The 17,329-nt window shown below is 25.9% G+C and overlaps 6 protein-coding genes across 6 annotated transcripts; 2 read left to right on the top strand and 4 right to left on the bottom strand.

Annotated features, from left to right (window-relative positions):
* Positions 1-387: 387 nt before the first annotated feature.
* Positions 388-4,714, bottom strand: T552_00632 (DNA-directed RNA polymerase II subunit RPB2; the record flags this gene model as incomplete). The annotated part of the gene is made up of 13 exons (XM_018369243.1): positions 388-445; positions 489-517; positions 564-736; positions 905-1,019; positions 1,069-1,097; positions 1,140-1,261; positions 1,302-1,413; positions 1,457-1,526; positions 1,570-2,241; positions 2,286-3,791; positions 3,840-4,040; positions 4,094-4,316; positions 4,362-4,714. 13 exons carry the CDS (start codon positions 4,712-4,714, stop codon positions 388-390), a joined length of 3,663 nt encoding a protein of 1,220 aa, XP_018226945.1.
* Positions 4,715-5,178: 464 nt separating this feature from the next.
* T552_00631 (hypothetical protein) lies at positions 5,179-5,627 on the bottom strand (the record flags this gene model as incomplete). The annotated part of the gene is made up of 5 exons (XM_018369242.1): positions 5,179-5,292; positions 5,339-5,373; positions 5,417-5,450; positions 5,495-5,517; positions 5,561-5,627. The coding sequence occupies 5 exons, from the start codon at positions 5,625-5,627 to the stop codon at positions 5,179-5,181; spliced, it is 273 nt and encodes a 90-aa protein (XP_018226944.1).
* A 75-nt stretch (positions 5,628-5,702) lies between these two features.
* On the top strand, positions 5,703-8,386 carry T552_00630 (hypothetical protein). Its single transcript, XM_018369241.1, has 5 exons — positions 5,703-6,001; positions 6,052-6,717; positions 6,898-7,167; positions 7,218-8,107; positions 8,148-8,386. The coding sequence occupies exons 1-5, from the start codon at positions 5,759-5,761 to the stop codon at positions 8,344-8,346; spliced, it is 2,268 nt and encodes a 755-aa protein (XP_018226943.1). The 5' UTR covers positions 5,703-5,758; the 3' UTR covers positions 8,347-8,386.
* Positions 8,387-8,638: 252 nt separating this feature from the next.
* Positions 8,639-10,367, top strand: T552_00629 (hypothetical protein). Its single transcript, XM_018369240.1, has 4 exons — positions 8,639-8,786; positions 8,835-8,945; positions 8,989-9,039; positions 9,081-10,367. The coding sequence occupies exons 1-4, from the start codon at positions 8,679-8,681 to the stop codon at positions 10,341-10,343; spliced, it is 1,533 nt and encodes a 510-aa protein (XP_018226942.1). The 5' UTR covers positions 8,639-8,678; the 3' UTR covers positions 10,344-10,367.
* A 1,073-nt stretch (positions 10,368-11,440) lies between these two features.
* On the bottom strand, positions 11,441-14,917 carry T552_00628 (hypothetical protein). The gene is made up of 16 exons (XM_018369239.1): positions 14,488-14,917; positions 14,328-14,437; positions 14,133-14,283; positions 13,691-14,083; positions 13,618-13,646; positions 13,511-13,574; positions 13,369-13,468; positions 13,242-13,323; positions 13,075-13,195; positions 12,586-13,028; positions 12,328-12,543; positions 12,199-12,276; positions 12,108-12,150; positions 11,896-12,062; positions 11,656-11,850; positions 11,441-11,605 (listed from the first exon to the last, which is right to left on the bottom strand). The coding sequence occupies exons 2-16, from the start codon at positions 14,435-14,437 to the stop codon at positions 11,485-11,487; spliced, it is 2,313 nt and encodes a 770-aa protein (XP_018226941.1). The 5' UTR covers positions 14,488-14,917; the 3' UTR covers positions 11,441-11,484.
* Positions 14,918-15,591: 674 nt separating this feature from the next.
* On the bottom strand, positions 15,592-17,325 carry T552_00627 (hypothetical protein). The gene is made up of 4 exons (XM_018369238.1): positions 16,647-17,325; positions 16,023-16,601; positions 15,772-15,979; positions 15,592-15,721 (listed from the first exon to the last, which is right to left on the bottom strand). Exons 1-4 carry the CDS (start codon positions 17,285-17,287, stop codon positions 15,638-15,640), a joined length of 1,512 nt encoding a protein of 503 aa, XP_018226940.1. The 5' UTR covers positions 17,288-17,325; the 3' UTR covers positions 15,592-15,637.
* Between the last annotated feature and the right edge of the window lie 4 nt (positions 17,326-17,329).

Here is a 17,329-nt window from a genome sequence, read left to right as displayed (position 1 = left end):
ATTTTAACTTATTTTTAGAATATTATATTAAAAGTATATTAGATCTTTATTTGATAGTTTTTGTATAATATTTTAGATATTTTTATCGACCTAAAGTATTTTGACAGTTATAATGAATAGAAATTATTATGTATTTTGAATATTTAAATTTTTATTTATGATTTTTGTTACAATTTAAGGTTTAAGAACGTAATAAAAAACAGTGCTAAATTAATAAAATCATGTTAAAAATATTTTAAGTTATTAAGGTTATTTCTATACCATTTATATAGATAATATGTAGATTACATTTATATAATAAAAACTATAATATAAATTAATGCATATTTAAAAAGTATATATATAATTTCGATTTAATGTTAATATCTTTTTGTTAAATATATGATTTTAGCTTCGATTAGTATATAATCTTGGAGCAATGTTCATTGACATTAATTCTTGAAATCTAGAATAAACATTAGTAGAAGAAGAAGAAAAAATAAATATACAGAAGTTTTGCTGAATATGGCAAATGTATCTAAACTACGAGTAAATATCTTATTTTAGTAATATAAAAGTTATACTTGTGATATATTGGTTTTATTATGACATATGCGACATTCAAATTGATTTTTTTTCAAATTTGCTATAGCAGTAAGACCACAAATATCGCAAATGTGAAGTCGATATGCATCACTATTATTAATTAATTCAGTATTAAATAACGTTATGTTTATGATGCCTTGCGTCAAAAAGTCTAATTTGTTAAATTTTGATTTTTTAAATTAAAAAATAATTACCTTTCTTTTAAAAATGATGAGGCACCATGACTTATCATACTGAAAGAAATCAAAATTTTTTATTTTATAATATATTTTTTACCAATCCTGATTAATGTTAAATGTTTATAATCTATATAAAAAACATACTCTCTCCATTTCTCCAAAACGTAATCCTCCATCTCTTGATCTTCCTCCTACCGGTTGGCGTGTTAAAATTTGTACTGGACCTCTAGCCCTAGCATGTATTTTATCATCAACCTATAAAATTAAAAACATTTATCCTCTTTTTTTCAATATTTTAAATTACCATATGTTTTAATCTCTGGTAATAGGTAGCTAATTTTTTAGAAATTGTTTAAAAATATTAAAAAAACTTACGGCCTAAGAAAACTTGGGCTACTAGTTTTCGACCAGTATGACCATTATACATCACTTCAAAACCTCTAGATTGATATCCATGTTGACGTAACATTTTAGAAATAGCTTCAACTGTAACATCACTTGAAAATTCAGTGTATGAATGAATTTCTTATTACATACGTAAATGGAGTTGCATCTCCTTCGTAGCCGCTTAGAGCAGAAACTTTACTTAACAAACATTCTATTAAATGTGCCACTGTCATTCGACTAGGAATAGCATGTGGATTTATAACTAAAGAATTAGTACTATAAATATAATTGGGATTTAAATATACTAATATCGGGAACAATTCCTTCTGATGTAAAAGGCATATCTTCATGACGATATGTAATACCTATTGTGCCCTAAAATTCTAAATAAATGAAGAATAAAAAATAAAAAAAAAACCTTTTGTCCATGCCTTGATGCAAATTTATCTCCTATTTGAGGAATTCTTGTTGATCTCATACGAACTTTTACAAATTTGAGGCCTTCTGCATTAGTAGATACCATCACTTGATCAATAATTCCACTTTCTGTACTTCGAAGAGGTGTAGAAACATCACGTTTGGTATGAAATTTGGTCCTTTGACCTAATTCCTCAGCATTTGGAGGAATAGGTGCTGTTTTTCCTATTATAATGTCATCTCCTGAAACTCTAGTACCAGGTGCTATTAATCCGTCGTCTTCAATTTTATCATATGTACCGTGTTTTAATTTTAAGCAGTTATTACGCATTGGTTTTTCGAATTCTTCCATAATTTGCATTCCTATTTTTTTTTCTTGATCCATATAACTTCGATAAAATATACTTCTAAATAATCCTCTATCAATGCTACTTTGATTCATAATGACTGAATCTTCTTGATTATAGCCACTATAACATAAAATTGCAACGATTGCATTTTGGCCTGCAGGAAGTTCTCTAAATCGAAGATATTCCATTGATCTCGTTGTAGCAAGAGGTTTCTGTGGATAGTATAAAATATTTGCCATTGTATCCATCCTTACTTGATAATTAGTAAGAAACACACCTATAGCCTGTTTTCCCATAGCAGACTGATAAGTGTTACGCGGAGACTAGAAAAATTAATGCATATCATTGAAACAAAGAGTAATAGAACCTGATTATGATCTGGAAATGGAATTATACTCGCACATATTCCAAGAATCATACTTGGATGAATTTCACAATGTGTCCATAGATATGTATTAGGGCTAACTAAAGGCTTTACACGACGTGCGGGATCAATTTCATCTGCAATTTTGTATCCTGCTTGTATTTGACGTGTTGCTTCTAAATCTTCTGGGGTCATAGCAATCATAACGGTTTCTTCTTCTTCTGCATCGATATATTCTACGATACCATTAGCAACAAGACTACTCCATCCAAATTTTGATTCATTGTCAAGCTCTGTTCGATTTTTATTATCTATAATTTTTTGTACATGCTCTTTTTTTAACATTAATTGACCTCTAGAATTACTTTCTGGATTATTGTCAACAATGAAAAGAGGTCGACATACTCTTCCAGCATCTGTAAATATACGTAATTCTTTCTCTCGTATATCTCTTACTACACTCACTTCTACGCTAATATCAAGTTTTCGCCTAAGACTTTTTATAGTTTCAACTAGATGGTAGGGATCACGATGAACTCCAAGCCAAACACCATTAACAAATACTTTTGTAGTATTTGGGGTTGCGCTAGGATTGTAGTCTTCAAGATTTTCCATTCCCCATTCTTCTAAAAATTCAATAATAGGAGCTGAAGCACTACCCACTGATACATATGACATAAGCGATAGATTCTTTACTAGACCGCATGCTTGTCCTTCTGGTGTTTCTGCTGGACAAACTAATCCCCAATGCGTATTATGAAGTTGACGAGGTTTTGCAACCTTGCCATCTCTACCAATTGGTGTATTTGTGCGGCGTAGATGAGATAACGTTGACGCAAATGTATATCTATTTAGAACCTGAGAAACACCAACTCTTGCTGACATAATTTTTTTTTGATCACCCCAATTGCCTGTCGCTAATGAATATCTTAGTCCATGTGTTATTGTATTTGATTTTACAGCAAGAGTTAGGTTAAATTCTCTATTTGTTTCAACGCATTTTTGCATGTATTTATATACATCTTTTGTTAATTTTTTAAAAAGCATTCTAAAAAGATTTGCCAAAAGCGGACCAGCAAGATCAAGTCTTTTTTTTCCAAAATGATCCCTATCGTCAGGATCCCGACGTTCAAGAGCACATAATAAAAGACGGTGAATCATATATCCTAAAAAAAAAGCTTTTCTCGTTTCATAACCTTCTGTAGTAGTTATATGTGGTAATAATTCTTTTTGTAAAATATCCTGAGCATAACGAAGACGTTTCTCGCGATTTATTCCAACTGCACTCCCTCTTTTTCCAATAAAATCCAAAGCTACTTCTCTTTCTTGAATAACAAATGCTTCTTCTATACATGGCTTTAACATTTCTAACATTTGATGATCATTTGGATCATAGCAAATATGTTCCATAATGTCTCTATCTGGTACTACTCCTAATGCACGAAATACAATTACAATTGGTATATCATTTCTAATGTAAGGAAGACATGCTCTAATAGTCTGTCCTGCCTATGTAAAATTAATGGAATTTATAGAATTGCATTTTTAAAAGCATACTCCTTTTTCTATACTTTTTGACATAAGTTTTATTTGAAAATTACTCATAAGTTTTGAACTTTTTTCAATTGCACTACGTATTTCAGCCACATAACTGACAGCAGATGGTGCTGGTTTTTTAAAAACTTGTACTGTATTTGCTGCACTTCGTTCTTGAGCAATAATAACTTTTTCTGAACCATTTATAATAAAATATCCACCCTGAATAAGCATAAATATTAGAATTATTTATTATAAATACTATGTTCAAATACCTGATCATATGGGCATTCGTTTAATTCATAAAGCTCGGATTCTGGTAGTCCATTTAAAATGCAGAATGTTGATCTTAACATTATTGGTATTTTTCCTATAAATACTTTTGATGGTTGCTCGTCTTCTTCTATTATCCATTCTTTATCAGAACCAAATGGTACATTCGGATCTGTTGCTATCATAACTTTTTTTTTTATATCAACATATAATGGAGATGAATATCTATTTTAGTTGTAAATAAAAATATTTTTTTAATAAATATTTTACGTAAGGTTTCGCAGTCTTGCTTCTTGAGGAAACATCAGCTGAGTAGATCCATCTGCTTCAGTCATGCTTGGTTTTGAAAGAAATATTTGCCCAAAATTAATTTCATATCTACGAGTTACATCTTCTTCAATCCCCGTATGTTGTGCATGTTGATCTAATGTAAGAGTAGCATCTTCGTCGACAAGTTCTTGCATAGTATTCTGAACAAACTCGTCAAAAGAATCTATTTGAGTTGACACAAGTCCTTTTTCGTCAAAAAAAGACGATATTACTGTCCATTGATCTTCCTGAGTTATCTCTTCTGATACAAAGTTATATGAATAAGGCTCTTCTGAATTATATTTTATGGTCATTTGATGAAGATATAATAAATGGTTAAATAATCGATAAAAGATATATTTTTGCTGATGTTAAAAGGTTAGTATGTAATATGAAATGATGATGTCGGTATTTTATTAGGATTTTAAATGTTCAAAATTGACTATATATTTTCTAAATAATTTCTTATAAAATATAAATTTAACCGTTAATTTATCGTGAGTTATTTTTTTTACAATTCAAAAATATTTTATTCTAAAAGGAACAAAATAATATACAAATCTATGAAAAATAACATTTATCTGCATCATTTTATGATTAACCGGATCTAAATTTATAATTAGAAAATATAACATATAAGAATAATAAACTTAAAAAGAAGGAAAGCAATTTGTCCTAAATAGAAATATATGAAATGTTTTGTTTCTATTAACAATAAATACAACTATGTAATGTTTAAAGAGATTACCATGTGTGACATAACTTCCAAAGTTTCTTCCTACAATACAGTGCCATGTTGTTCCAAATTTTTTATCGAACTTTTAAAAATTAAAATCATTTCCAAATTAAAAATACCTATCATAACCTCATTTTTCATATATGCCGCTATATCCTAAATTTAGTGAGATATATTGCTTTTTTTGAGAGATATATGTTACTTTTTCGACATTAAATTTTTTTATAGCGAAGATTGCTATTTAAAATAAGATATGAATATTTAGAAAAAAAATACATACCACAGTCAATTGCATCTATCTTCATATCTTCGTTCTGGGAATCAATGGTTAGAATTTTATAATGTTTTATTTAATTACCATATCAACTGATTTTATAACAACTGAAAATTAAGTTAAAAACGATTTAGGTTGTTTAAATATTACCTTTATTTCTTGAAATAGATATACATTCAGCTGGATCCTTTGCAGAATCATCATTAATGTCTGTCATTTTTGTTAAGGAATAAATGGATTTATTCGTGTATTTTAAGTGTATGTAATTTTCGGTATTTTAAAATGTTGGAAAAAAATATTCATTTGTATGTGAATAGTTCTTTTCTACTAAATAGAGTACGTTGAAGAATGTCAAGGATTATTGTTAAGAATTTGCCTAAATATTTAAATGAAGATAGATTCAAGGATCATTTTTCAACTTACTGCGGAAAACATATTACTGATATTAGACTTGTACGTTCAAAAAATGGAAAATTTAGAGGTTTTGGATTTATAGGTTATAAAAATGAAGAGGATGCATTAAATTCTATTAAATATTATCATAATACTTTTATTGATACATCTAGAATTAGTGTTGAATATGCAAGAGAAGTAATATTATATATTTGTATATATTAATGTTTGATTTTATATATTTTTAGGTTGATTTTGTGGATCTTGGGTTGAAGAATATATCTAAAAGTGACAAATTTTCTTTTAAAGATTGTATCCATAGTGAAAATAATAAATTAGTATCTAATGAATTAATGGAACAAAAACGTGATGATAAAAAACCAAGTCTATCTTTAGAAGATGTTCAAATAGATTCTTCTGGTGGATTTTTTAGAAAAAATAATATTTTTTATAGGAATAAACTTGATCGTTTAGATGATTCAATTGATGTTAATAATAATTCATTATATTCGCACTCTGTTTCTGATACAAAAGACGATAATATACATTCTTCTAATAATTTTCTGCATTGCAAAGAACAGAGGCATGAATGTTCTAATTTACATAATTTTGAAAAACTATTCGATATATCTCATGTTAAAACTATAACTGATGACGATTGGGTAAAATCTAAATTAAAACAGATAAAAGAGTTGGACGATGAGAAGTCTGATGACTGTAATTCTGATAAAGAATTGTGTAATCAAGATTCATTTTGCTATGAAAAAAATGTTTCTGAATTGAATAATGATAATATGCTTTCTCTAAAAGAACAGGTTCTTTTATCTGGAAGACTTTTTGTTAGAAATTTGCCATATAATATTTCCGAGTCTGAGCTGAGAATTGTATTTGAAAATTTTGGAAAACTTATAGATGTAAGTTTTAAAATTTTAAAATAAAATATTATATTTGTTTATGATGAAAAAAATATGATAGGGACAACATAATAATAAGTTATTATATGTTGAATATTAAAGGGATCGTATTTATATCTGATTTTTTTTTGAATTAATTTTTTGCATATTTTTAAAAGGTTTAGCTAATGCTAAGATTAGGTTCATGTTCCTTATGATTCTGTTTTGAATGTGACAAAAGGGTTTGCTTATATTCTTTTTGAAAATCCTTCTTGTGCATTAAAAGCATATGAGCTCATGGATAGACGTGCTTTATACGGTCGTCTTATACATATTCTTCCTGCACGAGCTAAACGTGTATTTAATAGATCTGAAAGTTATAATGGAACAAATTTTAAAAATGAGAGAGCTAAAAAGCGGAAAATAGATGCACTCAATAAACGGTTTTCATGGAATTCGCTTTATATGAATGTAATTTATTTTTATTTATGATTTATTTGGATTCATTCTTATATGATTAGCCTGATGCTGTTATATCTTCTGTTGCAGATAAGCTTGGACTTCATAAGACAGATATTTTAGATCCAACTTCTTCAAATTCTTCTGTTAGACAAGCTTTAGCTGAAACATATGTTATTCAAGAAACAAGAAAATATTTTGAAAAATCGGGCGTTAATTTAGAATCTTTTTCTGGTTTTGAACTTGATGAACATGTATTATTGGTAAAAAATTTTCCATATGGTACAACTTTAGATGAATTATCTAAATTGTTTGGAAAATATGGTACTCTTGGTCGTATTTTGTTGCCTCCCTCTGGAACTATTGCTATTGTTGAATTTTTAGAAACTAAGGGTGCAAGTGATGCTTTTAAGTACTTATCTTATAGAAAATTTAAGGATTCTATTTTGTATCTTGAAAAAGCTCCATTAAACATATTTAAAGAAAAATTTGATTCTACCATAGATTTGCAGACAGCAAAATTTCAAAATTCAAAAGCAATTTATGATATCGATATTGATATTGAGAAAGATGATGCAAATGATTATGAAAGAACTGTTCTTTTTATAAAAAATCTTAATTTTTCTACTACTTTAGATAGTTTAAATAACGCATTTAGACCGTTGGATGGTTTTGTTAATGCTGTTATTAAAACAAAGACTGATCCAAAAAGACCTGGTAATAAATTGAGTATGGGTTTTGGTTTTGCTGAATTTAAATCTCGTTATCATGCTTTATTGGCCATGCAGGTTATGAAAGGCTATGTACTTGATGGACATGTTCTTCAGATTAAAGAATCTGAAAAAAATAATGATTTTTCTATAAAAGATAAGATATGCCAGAATAAATGCAAAATTGTAATTAAAAATTTGCCATTTGAAACTACTAAAAAAGATATACGACAATTATTTGGGTATGTTTTGGATTTTTTTAATATTTTATTAACATTGCAGATCTTATGGGCATTTAAAGTCTGTTCGGGTTCCTAAAAAGATTGATAATTCTATTCGTGGTTTTGCGTTTGTGGAATATGTTACGTCTAGAGATGCGAAAAATGCTTTTAATATTTTGAAAAATACTCATTTATTAGGACGACATCTTATATTAGAATGGGCTGATGATTCTGTTTTAAGTGAGCCTGATAATATATAAAAATTAGTTGAAAAAATTTAAATGTTGATGTTATTTTGAATAAAAAAATAAATTAAATTAGGTTAGTAATCCGTAATGTAATTAAATCATAAATATCTGGTGTGTTTTTTGTAAAAATCTTTAAAGCTATATTAATTATATTTTTCAATTATATATATAATTTTTTTGTAATTTATAAATTTCCTAACGATCAATGTTATCTCTATTCAATTGATAAAATTATATATGAAGTTAGAATAAATTATGAGACTTTGAAGTTATATATTCAAGTTAAACGTTTTTATTTAATTGTGTTATATTAATTTTATACAAAATTACGGAGGGATAAAACAATGACTTTACATGATAATAGAGCTCCTGTTTTAGAGGAAATAGAAAAATACGAATCTGCTCTGAAAGATTCTTGTATGATGATTCGCTCATATCCTTATAATGTAGATGTAGATGATAAAAATATTATTTTTTTGATAATTACTTATGTTTTAAAGGGATACTTGCGTGCAGGAAAAATATTGCGATTGATGAATAAACATATTAAAGCTATATATATATATAAACTTGGAATGAAGCGTTTGTCTCATGATTTTAAAAAAAAAAAAGTAATTATTACTTCATTTTAGTATACTTATTCATTTTTGAAAGTTATTACAGAGACTGTTTCTTTCTACATTGAAAAATATTAAAAAAAATAAGGTAAATATTTAGGAAAAGTATGATAATGACTAATAATGAAGTCATTGGTTCTGCAGATTGATATTTTTCGAAAATTTCCAGTGGAAATTATTCTAAAAATATTTTATTATTTATCCTTTAAAACTATTAGTTTATGTTTAGGAGTTTCAAAAAAATGGAGACAAATGATTCTATCTTTGGATTATTTATTTTATGATTTAGATTTTTCATTCGCAAAAAAGACAGTTTCATCAAAAATAATTTTAATGAATATTAAAAGGAGTCATAATCTTGTTCATAAAATAGTATTAAATCATAAATGCATTATTAATAATTCAGTGATTTCATATATGTCTAAATTCTGTGAAAAACTAACACATTTGACTTTAACTAAAGGTTTTGATACTAATTTGTTTTTATGTTCTTTTACAGCATTTTCGTCGCTTTTATCATTAGTATTTATTTGTGAAATTGAGCTTTCTTTTATTGCACAGGTAATCTCTAATGCTCCAGATAGTCTTCAAAAAATTGAAGCGAGGAAACTTTTAGTTAATTCTATTCCACGTTGGGGTCAAAAAATAACATGCATTAAAATAATAAAATTAATTCGAGTTGATATTTCTTTTTGCAATAATAATCTTCGTGTTTTTGATATCAATGATATGTTAAAAATAATTCCAAAGGTTACACAAATTTTTCTTAATAATTGGATAGAAATTTTGGTACTAGATTCATATGGGTTTTCTCATTTGGATAAATTGAATGTTTTGGATCTATCTGGATCTAGGCTTTCTCGTATACCTTTAATGCCTAAATGTTTACTTAATTTAAATCTTTCATATTTACTTGAAACAGATTTATCACTTTCTTCTCCTTTGAATTTTGAATGTCTTAAGTCTTTAAATTTGTCATATTCTCCTAGATTGTATTCTGATACGGTAATCACATTAATAGGTTATTCTGGTTCTAGTTTAAAAGAATTATTTTTGGATTACTGTCCATTGATTGATAGACATTGTATAATTAATGTTGTATCGTCATCTAGATTTATCGATAAGTTATCATTGAGTGGTAATTCGTGGCTTGATGATTCACTTTTAGCAATTATTACTAGAGAATTAAAAGCATTGAAATATATTGATTTATCCAATTGTTTACATATTTCGGGTTCTAGTATTATTGAATTAGTAAAAACACATTTGTCTTCAATTGTTCATATAGGATTAAATGGGTGTTATAATGTTTCTTTAGATGCCGTAACATGGATACGGCAATTGGGTATTAATATTGATTATAGGTTTGAAAACAATTATGCTATTAAATAATTATTATTTATATTATTATTAAATTATATTATTATTAAATATTAATATCTGAAATGTTATTAATTAATAAAAATAAAAAAGGTATAAATAATGAACATAGATATTTTATTAAATATATTATTTTATTCGTTTTATGCAAATGAAATAAAATTATAATTTAAAAAATAGTAGTTATATGAAATAATTTCTATAATTTTTATAAAAAATTATAATCATTTAATGTAGATTTATAACGTAAAAATATTGTATATATTATAAATAACTTGATAATGTTTTTTATAAATTACGAAATATTATAATATGTAAAACCATATTTATTATATAGTAATTTAATTTTTCTGATAACATTTATATTATTAAAACATATAAAATAAATAAATAAATATTCTAACTATTATTTGTATATTTAATTATAAACGTGATGTAATAATTATATTTTTATATAATATTTAAATTCATAATATTGATTTAATTAACAAGAATTACTATTTCATTTATTTTTTATTGTTTAAATAAATAAAGTTTGAAAAAACAATATATTAATATTATTAGATATGTATATTTTGTTTAAAATTATATTTATAATTATATGAATAAAATAAATAAATTTAGATAATTATAGAATATATGATAATTACATATTTTCTCATATTATCTATATTATATTTTTTATCTAAATTAATAATCCTATAAAATAAATGATATCTACTATAATTATACTATTTAATATAAATTTTAAATAGTTAAATATATATTATTATCCAATCAATCATTATGACAATTTCATATTTTTTTATTACATGTTATAATACATAAAAATATATATCTTTAAAATTTGTTAAAATAATAAATATTTTTAATTTATTATCATTTTTAATTTATAACAAAAAATATATAAATATTAAAAATAATCATTATGCACAATTATAAGTTAACATTTTATATAGAATTCTATATATTTTTACATTACCATACTATATATTAGAGTGTCACTTAATATATATTTATATTATATTTTATTAATTTATAAACAATTTTAAAAAAATAACAAATTTAAACAAAAGCATAAATTCAATATTTATATCTAGAATAAAACTATTTATTAAATATACACTGAGATTATATATTTAATATTAAACTTTTATGTAGTATTCAAATAACCGTTGTTTTCAAGCCAAGCTTTTACATTATCATAATCTCTAGAAACCCATGATGCTTTAGCTCTAATGGCATCTAAAGACTGCGAAAGCGCTTTATCAAACCTATAATATATATTCATTAATCTTAATAGATAAAATCAAACAAATCTTACGCCTGAATTTTCTTATCTTTAAAAAAAGATTCAATTTCATGTACACTAGATATAGATGTAAATCCTGAAACCATTAATTGTACAACAGTTGATTTTAAACTTCCAACAGTGCTTGGAACTAAATTATCAATTGTATCCCAATTTTCATTACAAAATTTCCACAAAGCCTTTATACCTTCGGAATGAGTTTTTAAACTAAAAAAACATTAATATACATTAATACTAAAAATAATGTTTTACCCAATAAGAGGCATATATATATCTTGAAGTTTAACTTCAGAAGAAATAATCAAATTAAGAGTCCGAGAAATTAAATGAGGCACACGTGTTAAACCAAGTTGTTTCAAAGCAGTATTTCTTTCATCACTAGAAGTACCATTTTTATATATAGAATAAACAATATTCCACTAATGCAAGTAAGACTAGAAATAGGTAGATGTAAAAAATTAAACCTCTTTTTCCGAGCCATATTGTATAGAAATTCCAAAAACATGACTAAAACAATTTATTAATCATATAATTCGTAAATATCAATTAACATACGCCCTAAGATCAGAATGTATTGCTGTTGTATCACCATCCATGTAACGGTACAGCATATCTTTAGCAGTAGAAATTATTCTATAAAAAACAATTATTCAACATTATAATAAAATGATTAAGATATGATACTCATCATCACCAGCTTTACCAGCTGTTCCAAACATTAATGTTTTAAACTGCCTTTCAATATGAGTGCTATTCGCATCAAAATTCCATCCAAGTTTTCTAGCTTTATTAGAGACCAATGCTTTTTTAAACAATCCTAAGGCATGTTTAATTTGTTCGCTTTCAAAGATAAAAGCTGCTTCTAAATTTTCTAATCTAACTATAGTCTCATTCCACACACTAGAAATCTTAATAATAACCAATATGATAATATTCTTTTACACAAAACTATCTTCATTATGCCATCCCAGTATCAATGCTAACAAATCACTAGTTCTACAATAACCACTCTCGGCCAAAGAACCAGTGTCAGCAACAAGACCGACTCGATCTTCAACAGTTAAGAACTCTGGATTACTTGTAGAAATAGAACCCAATCTTTGTAGTTGTTTTGAGCAATACAAAGTTCTATAAATCCCTGAATGCCCAGTATTAATTTTATAAAAACCTTTCTTTATATTGCTTATAGGTATTTGAAATTCTCTTTTATCTAGAATTAAATATGAATCAGTAGTTATTTTTCCATCTAGTGACATGGTTTTAAACATTAAAGGAACCCAATAAATAGTGGTGTCATCTTCAGGCCTTACATCACCTGATGCAAGAAACCTGTTCTGTCGTACTATTAACGTATCATCATTTTCAGAAACAGTTAAAACAGGATACTGTTGATTTTTTTTAGAAACAATAGACTATATGAAAATCACATACCCCAACATTTTCTGTCCAACATTTCATAAATTTAAGAATATCTTTACCACTTTCATCACTTAATGCTTTCCATAAATCATCAGTTGTGGCATTCCCATAAGAATGATCTTTAAGATACTGTCTATTCATATTTAATTAGAATATAAAACTTATATTAATTTATAAACCTAATACCAGCAAGGAAAACATCTTCACCAAGATATTTAGATAACATACGTATCACAGATGACCCTTTCGAATACGAAATAGCTATTTGTTATCAAGAAAAATTTATTTAATTCTTTTAAATTATACCATCAAAAATTTGATTAATTTCTTCAGCACTTTTCACAAGAACTTGAATAGGATGACTTGAGCGAAATCCATCAAATCTTAATGCATTCTGTAAGCTACCCTAAAAGAAATCAAAAAAAAAAAAAAAAAAAAAAATAATTACAGTAATATAAGTTTGCCAAACTTTCCATTCAGGATAGAACGTATTACAAGAAAACCACGACATCCTTTATATATTAGAACTTAGAAAAAAATATTAACCATTTAAACCATGTTGCAAAACCTTCATTAAGCCATAACTGAATTATGTAAAAAAAATAAAACATCAATATTATATCCTTACACCATCCCAAAAATCCATGGTAACTAAATCCCCAAACCACTGATGCGCAAGTTCATGTTGTACAACTTCGGCTACCCTTTGTTTCGTTGCAGCACTACCCGTTTTTTCATTAAAAAGCAAATCCACCACACGATATGTTACAATTCCCCAATTCTCCATAGCACCAGCAGAAAAATCAGGAATAGCTACCATGTCCAATTTAGGTAAAGAATATGGAATACCAAAAGTTTTTGAAAAAAAATCGAGAGTTTTAACAGCAAGTTCCAGAGAAAATCTGCCATCTTGTGACAAATTCGATAATGGAGAGTAAACTCTCACAGGAATTTTAGGCATATTAATTCCAGAAGTAAACATTTCAATATAGTCTAATTCACCGATTACCCATGCAAGAAGCTAATTAAATTAGTCAATAAATTATTTTATCAAAAAAACAATATAAAACATAAGTAGACATTAATGGAGTACGACTAAACAAAACTGTCCTTTTATCATCTATAATAGATTCCCTAAGGATATCCATATTTGATAAAATAGTATAACGAACATCAGCAGTAATTTCAATGTCAAAAGTCGCCTTAAGAGCAGGTTCATCCCTATAAAAAATTAAAATATTAAAAATTACAAAAAAAAAAAATACCAGCAAGGAAACGCACGGCGACAATCAGTAGCTTCCATTTGAGTACAAGCAAGCCATTTAATTTCCCTAGTTTTATTGTCTTGATAAGACGAACGATAAAATCCGCACATCTTAAAAAATGATTATTATCAAAAAACTAGCTAATTATTATAAAACAAACCTTATTATTAATTTCACCTCGAAAATTTATAAAAAGCTTGACTTTTTTTTCAGGGGGAATAGACTCGGTGAAGTAAAAAGTAGCAGTCTGCTCATCTTTTTCATAAGTAATAGACTGAGAAGGAATTCTAAAAAAAATATTATATTCATTTATTTTATATCATGTTAATACATCCCTCTTATCATTATATTCAAGAAGTACATTAAAAATATCAATATCAACAGAATGAAGAATAATACTCTCAGTCTTCTTTAAAGTATGCAATGTGACCTCTACCCTCCCATCATAAATAAAATCATCTAAATTGGGATTTAAAGAAACAAAATAATGTATTGGCTTAACATTAGTTGGAAGAACTTTCCTGCCCGCCTGAATTGTAGACATACTATATTTTCTTAGGCTATTTAGTTGATAACTATTTAGTTGATAACGATTTAGTTGATAACTAAGTTGTACAATAAAATTATTTCTATTAAAAGTATATATATATTTTAAAGAAAAAACTAATGGATGTAATTTTTTCAATCTAAGAATGTGTTTCCGTGGGTAAAAAATCATGAAATTTTAATAATTTTTTAAAAAATTTAGTCGCAGTTTTTAAACTGTATTAAGAAAATAGATTTATAAAAATATTTTTTTATAAATAAAATATAATTTAAGCATCTAAAAAGTGCTATAATACTTTCTAAAAATTACTATTTTATTTTCTATATAAAACTATAATATATAAACTTATAAATCTAGATAAAAAAAAATTAATTATTTCAAAATATTTTATGGCATAAAGAAATTAACAATTTTTATTTCAAATTTTATCGATAAAACTAGTTTTTATTCCAATAATGAAAAAAAGTAAAACAATATAAAAATATATTACTTTATTTTCAATATAATTTCGATAGCAAATTTTTAAAATTTAAAGCAATTATATCAAAAGTTAAATTTTTTAAAAAAAAAAAATCAAATATTGCCATTAACGTACAATTATATAATTTATACAATTTATATACGATTACATTAAATAAACATTATTATTATATTTTGAATTTTAACTAAACAATATATAACAAATAATATTAAAACCAATCATAACACATATAATTGTAAAATCGTCAAATATAATTATAGATACATTTCTAATCAGTATATATTAAATTTGTTTCTTACAATATACTATAACATCTCCTTTACGCCTCCAATCATCAATAAAATGAGAATTAAAAAATCTAGCACACTTTACAATACATAAATCCAAAATATTTTTTTAAATTAGTCAAAACTTACCTCTTTGTACCCTAATATACTAACATGACTATCAATTATTGTTAATAAATTTTCAAAAAAAACGAAATGAGAAGGCCAAAAAAATCCATTTTGTAATGTAGAATTAAAATTTTCATAGACAAAATACTTTTGAAGAAACAAATAGGGATTATCATAAAATAGATCAGCTTCATCTCTGTATTTTATACTAACATTATTTTGATGTAAACTATACCAATTATTTAGAAAAAATATTAAATTAAGTTAAATACCTTATAAGAGGTTCGCAAGTTAAAAATCTCATTTGTATATCCGGCCTATGTACATAACTTTGCCATGGAGTAGAATGACATGGCATTAAAAATATAACCCCAGTTACATCCAAATTATTCCTTATATATCCCATAACATCTATAACTCCACGCTGATGAACCTGATTAATATACCATATCACGATAACATTAATAATCAAAATTAATAATACTATTTTCTTTATAATAAACATTGGAACATGTGAAATCGATTTAGCTGAAAAAATATATAACAAAGGAGACAAAAAGTATATAAATCTTATTTCTTTATGCTGAATCATCGAATAGCAAAACAAAACAAAGACGATAAGCCAAAAATATATCGTTTTTCTATGTAGATATGCCCCATGAAAACCAAAAGGTAAATATAAAAACAAAAGTATAGGTAAACCTTGGAATAAATAATAATGCCATGGAGATGAACCATAATAAACAGATAAACCATCAATTAAATTAAACTTTAAAAACTTAATAAGAGGAAGCGTCCATCTATTATAATAATAAAAATTAAGTAAAAAAAGAAATAAAAAAGAAATAGATCTAATTTTAAATAAGAATCATATCTGAAAATAACTGAAAACATACCCTATAATAAAAACATCAAAAATAAATTTAAAATTACCGCAAAAAAATAAACATCCTAATAAAAATAGCAATATTAGTATATTTGTAGGTCTTAAAGCACATGCAATAGAAGTAAAAATAAGAGAAAAACGTAATTCTTTCCTTTGAGAATTTTTAAAATTTAAAGGCCAATAATATAATGCGCAAATTATAAAAACTGTTTCTAAAGTGTTGGAAAATGTACGATATCCAAAAAAAACGTTAAATGGAGACGTAATAACAATAAATAATGTCCATAAAGATACCCTTTCATTATGTAATTTCAAGGAAAGTTTTATAGTATAAAAATCAGAAATTGCTGCAAATATAGCCTGTAATAATTTTGGAAAAATAATTATTAAATAAGGAGAATCATATTTAGTTAGTTTTAAAAGCCAATAAACAATAGAAAATATAAAAGGGTGAGTAAAATCTCTTATTCCTTCACGCCATTCCCATGTAAGATATCCATATCCGTATACGAATTGATGTGCTGGCTCAAGAGATTGCCAATATTCATCTGGCTGAAAAAATGTTTTAGAAGTTAACGCAACAAAAAAACGCAGTTGTAATAAAAGAAAAAATAAAATAAGTTCTTTATAAATTCCGTGAAATATAAACATATTCTAACACTTAAACTAGTGTGTCATTAAAAATTCTAATAT

Source organism: Pneumocystis carinii (genome assembly GCF_001477545.1).
Source record: "Pneumocystis carinii B80 chromosome Unknown supercont1.3, whole genome shotgun sequence".
Lineage (NCBI taxonomy): Eukaryota > Fungi > Ascomycota > Pneumocystomycetes > Pneumocystales > Pneumocystaceae > Pneumocystis > Pneumocystis carinii.
Note: the sequence above shows the minus strand (reverse complement) of the source record. Positions and strands in the feature narration are given on the sequence as shown.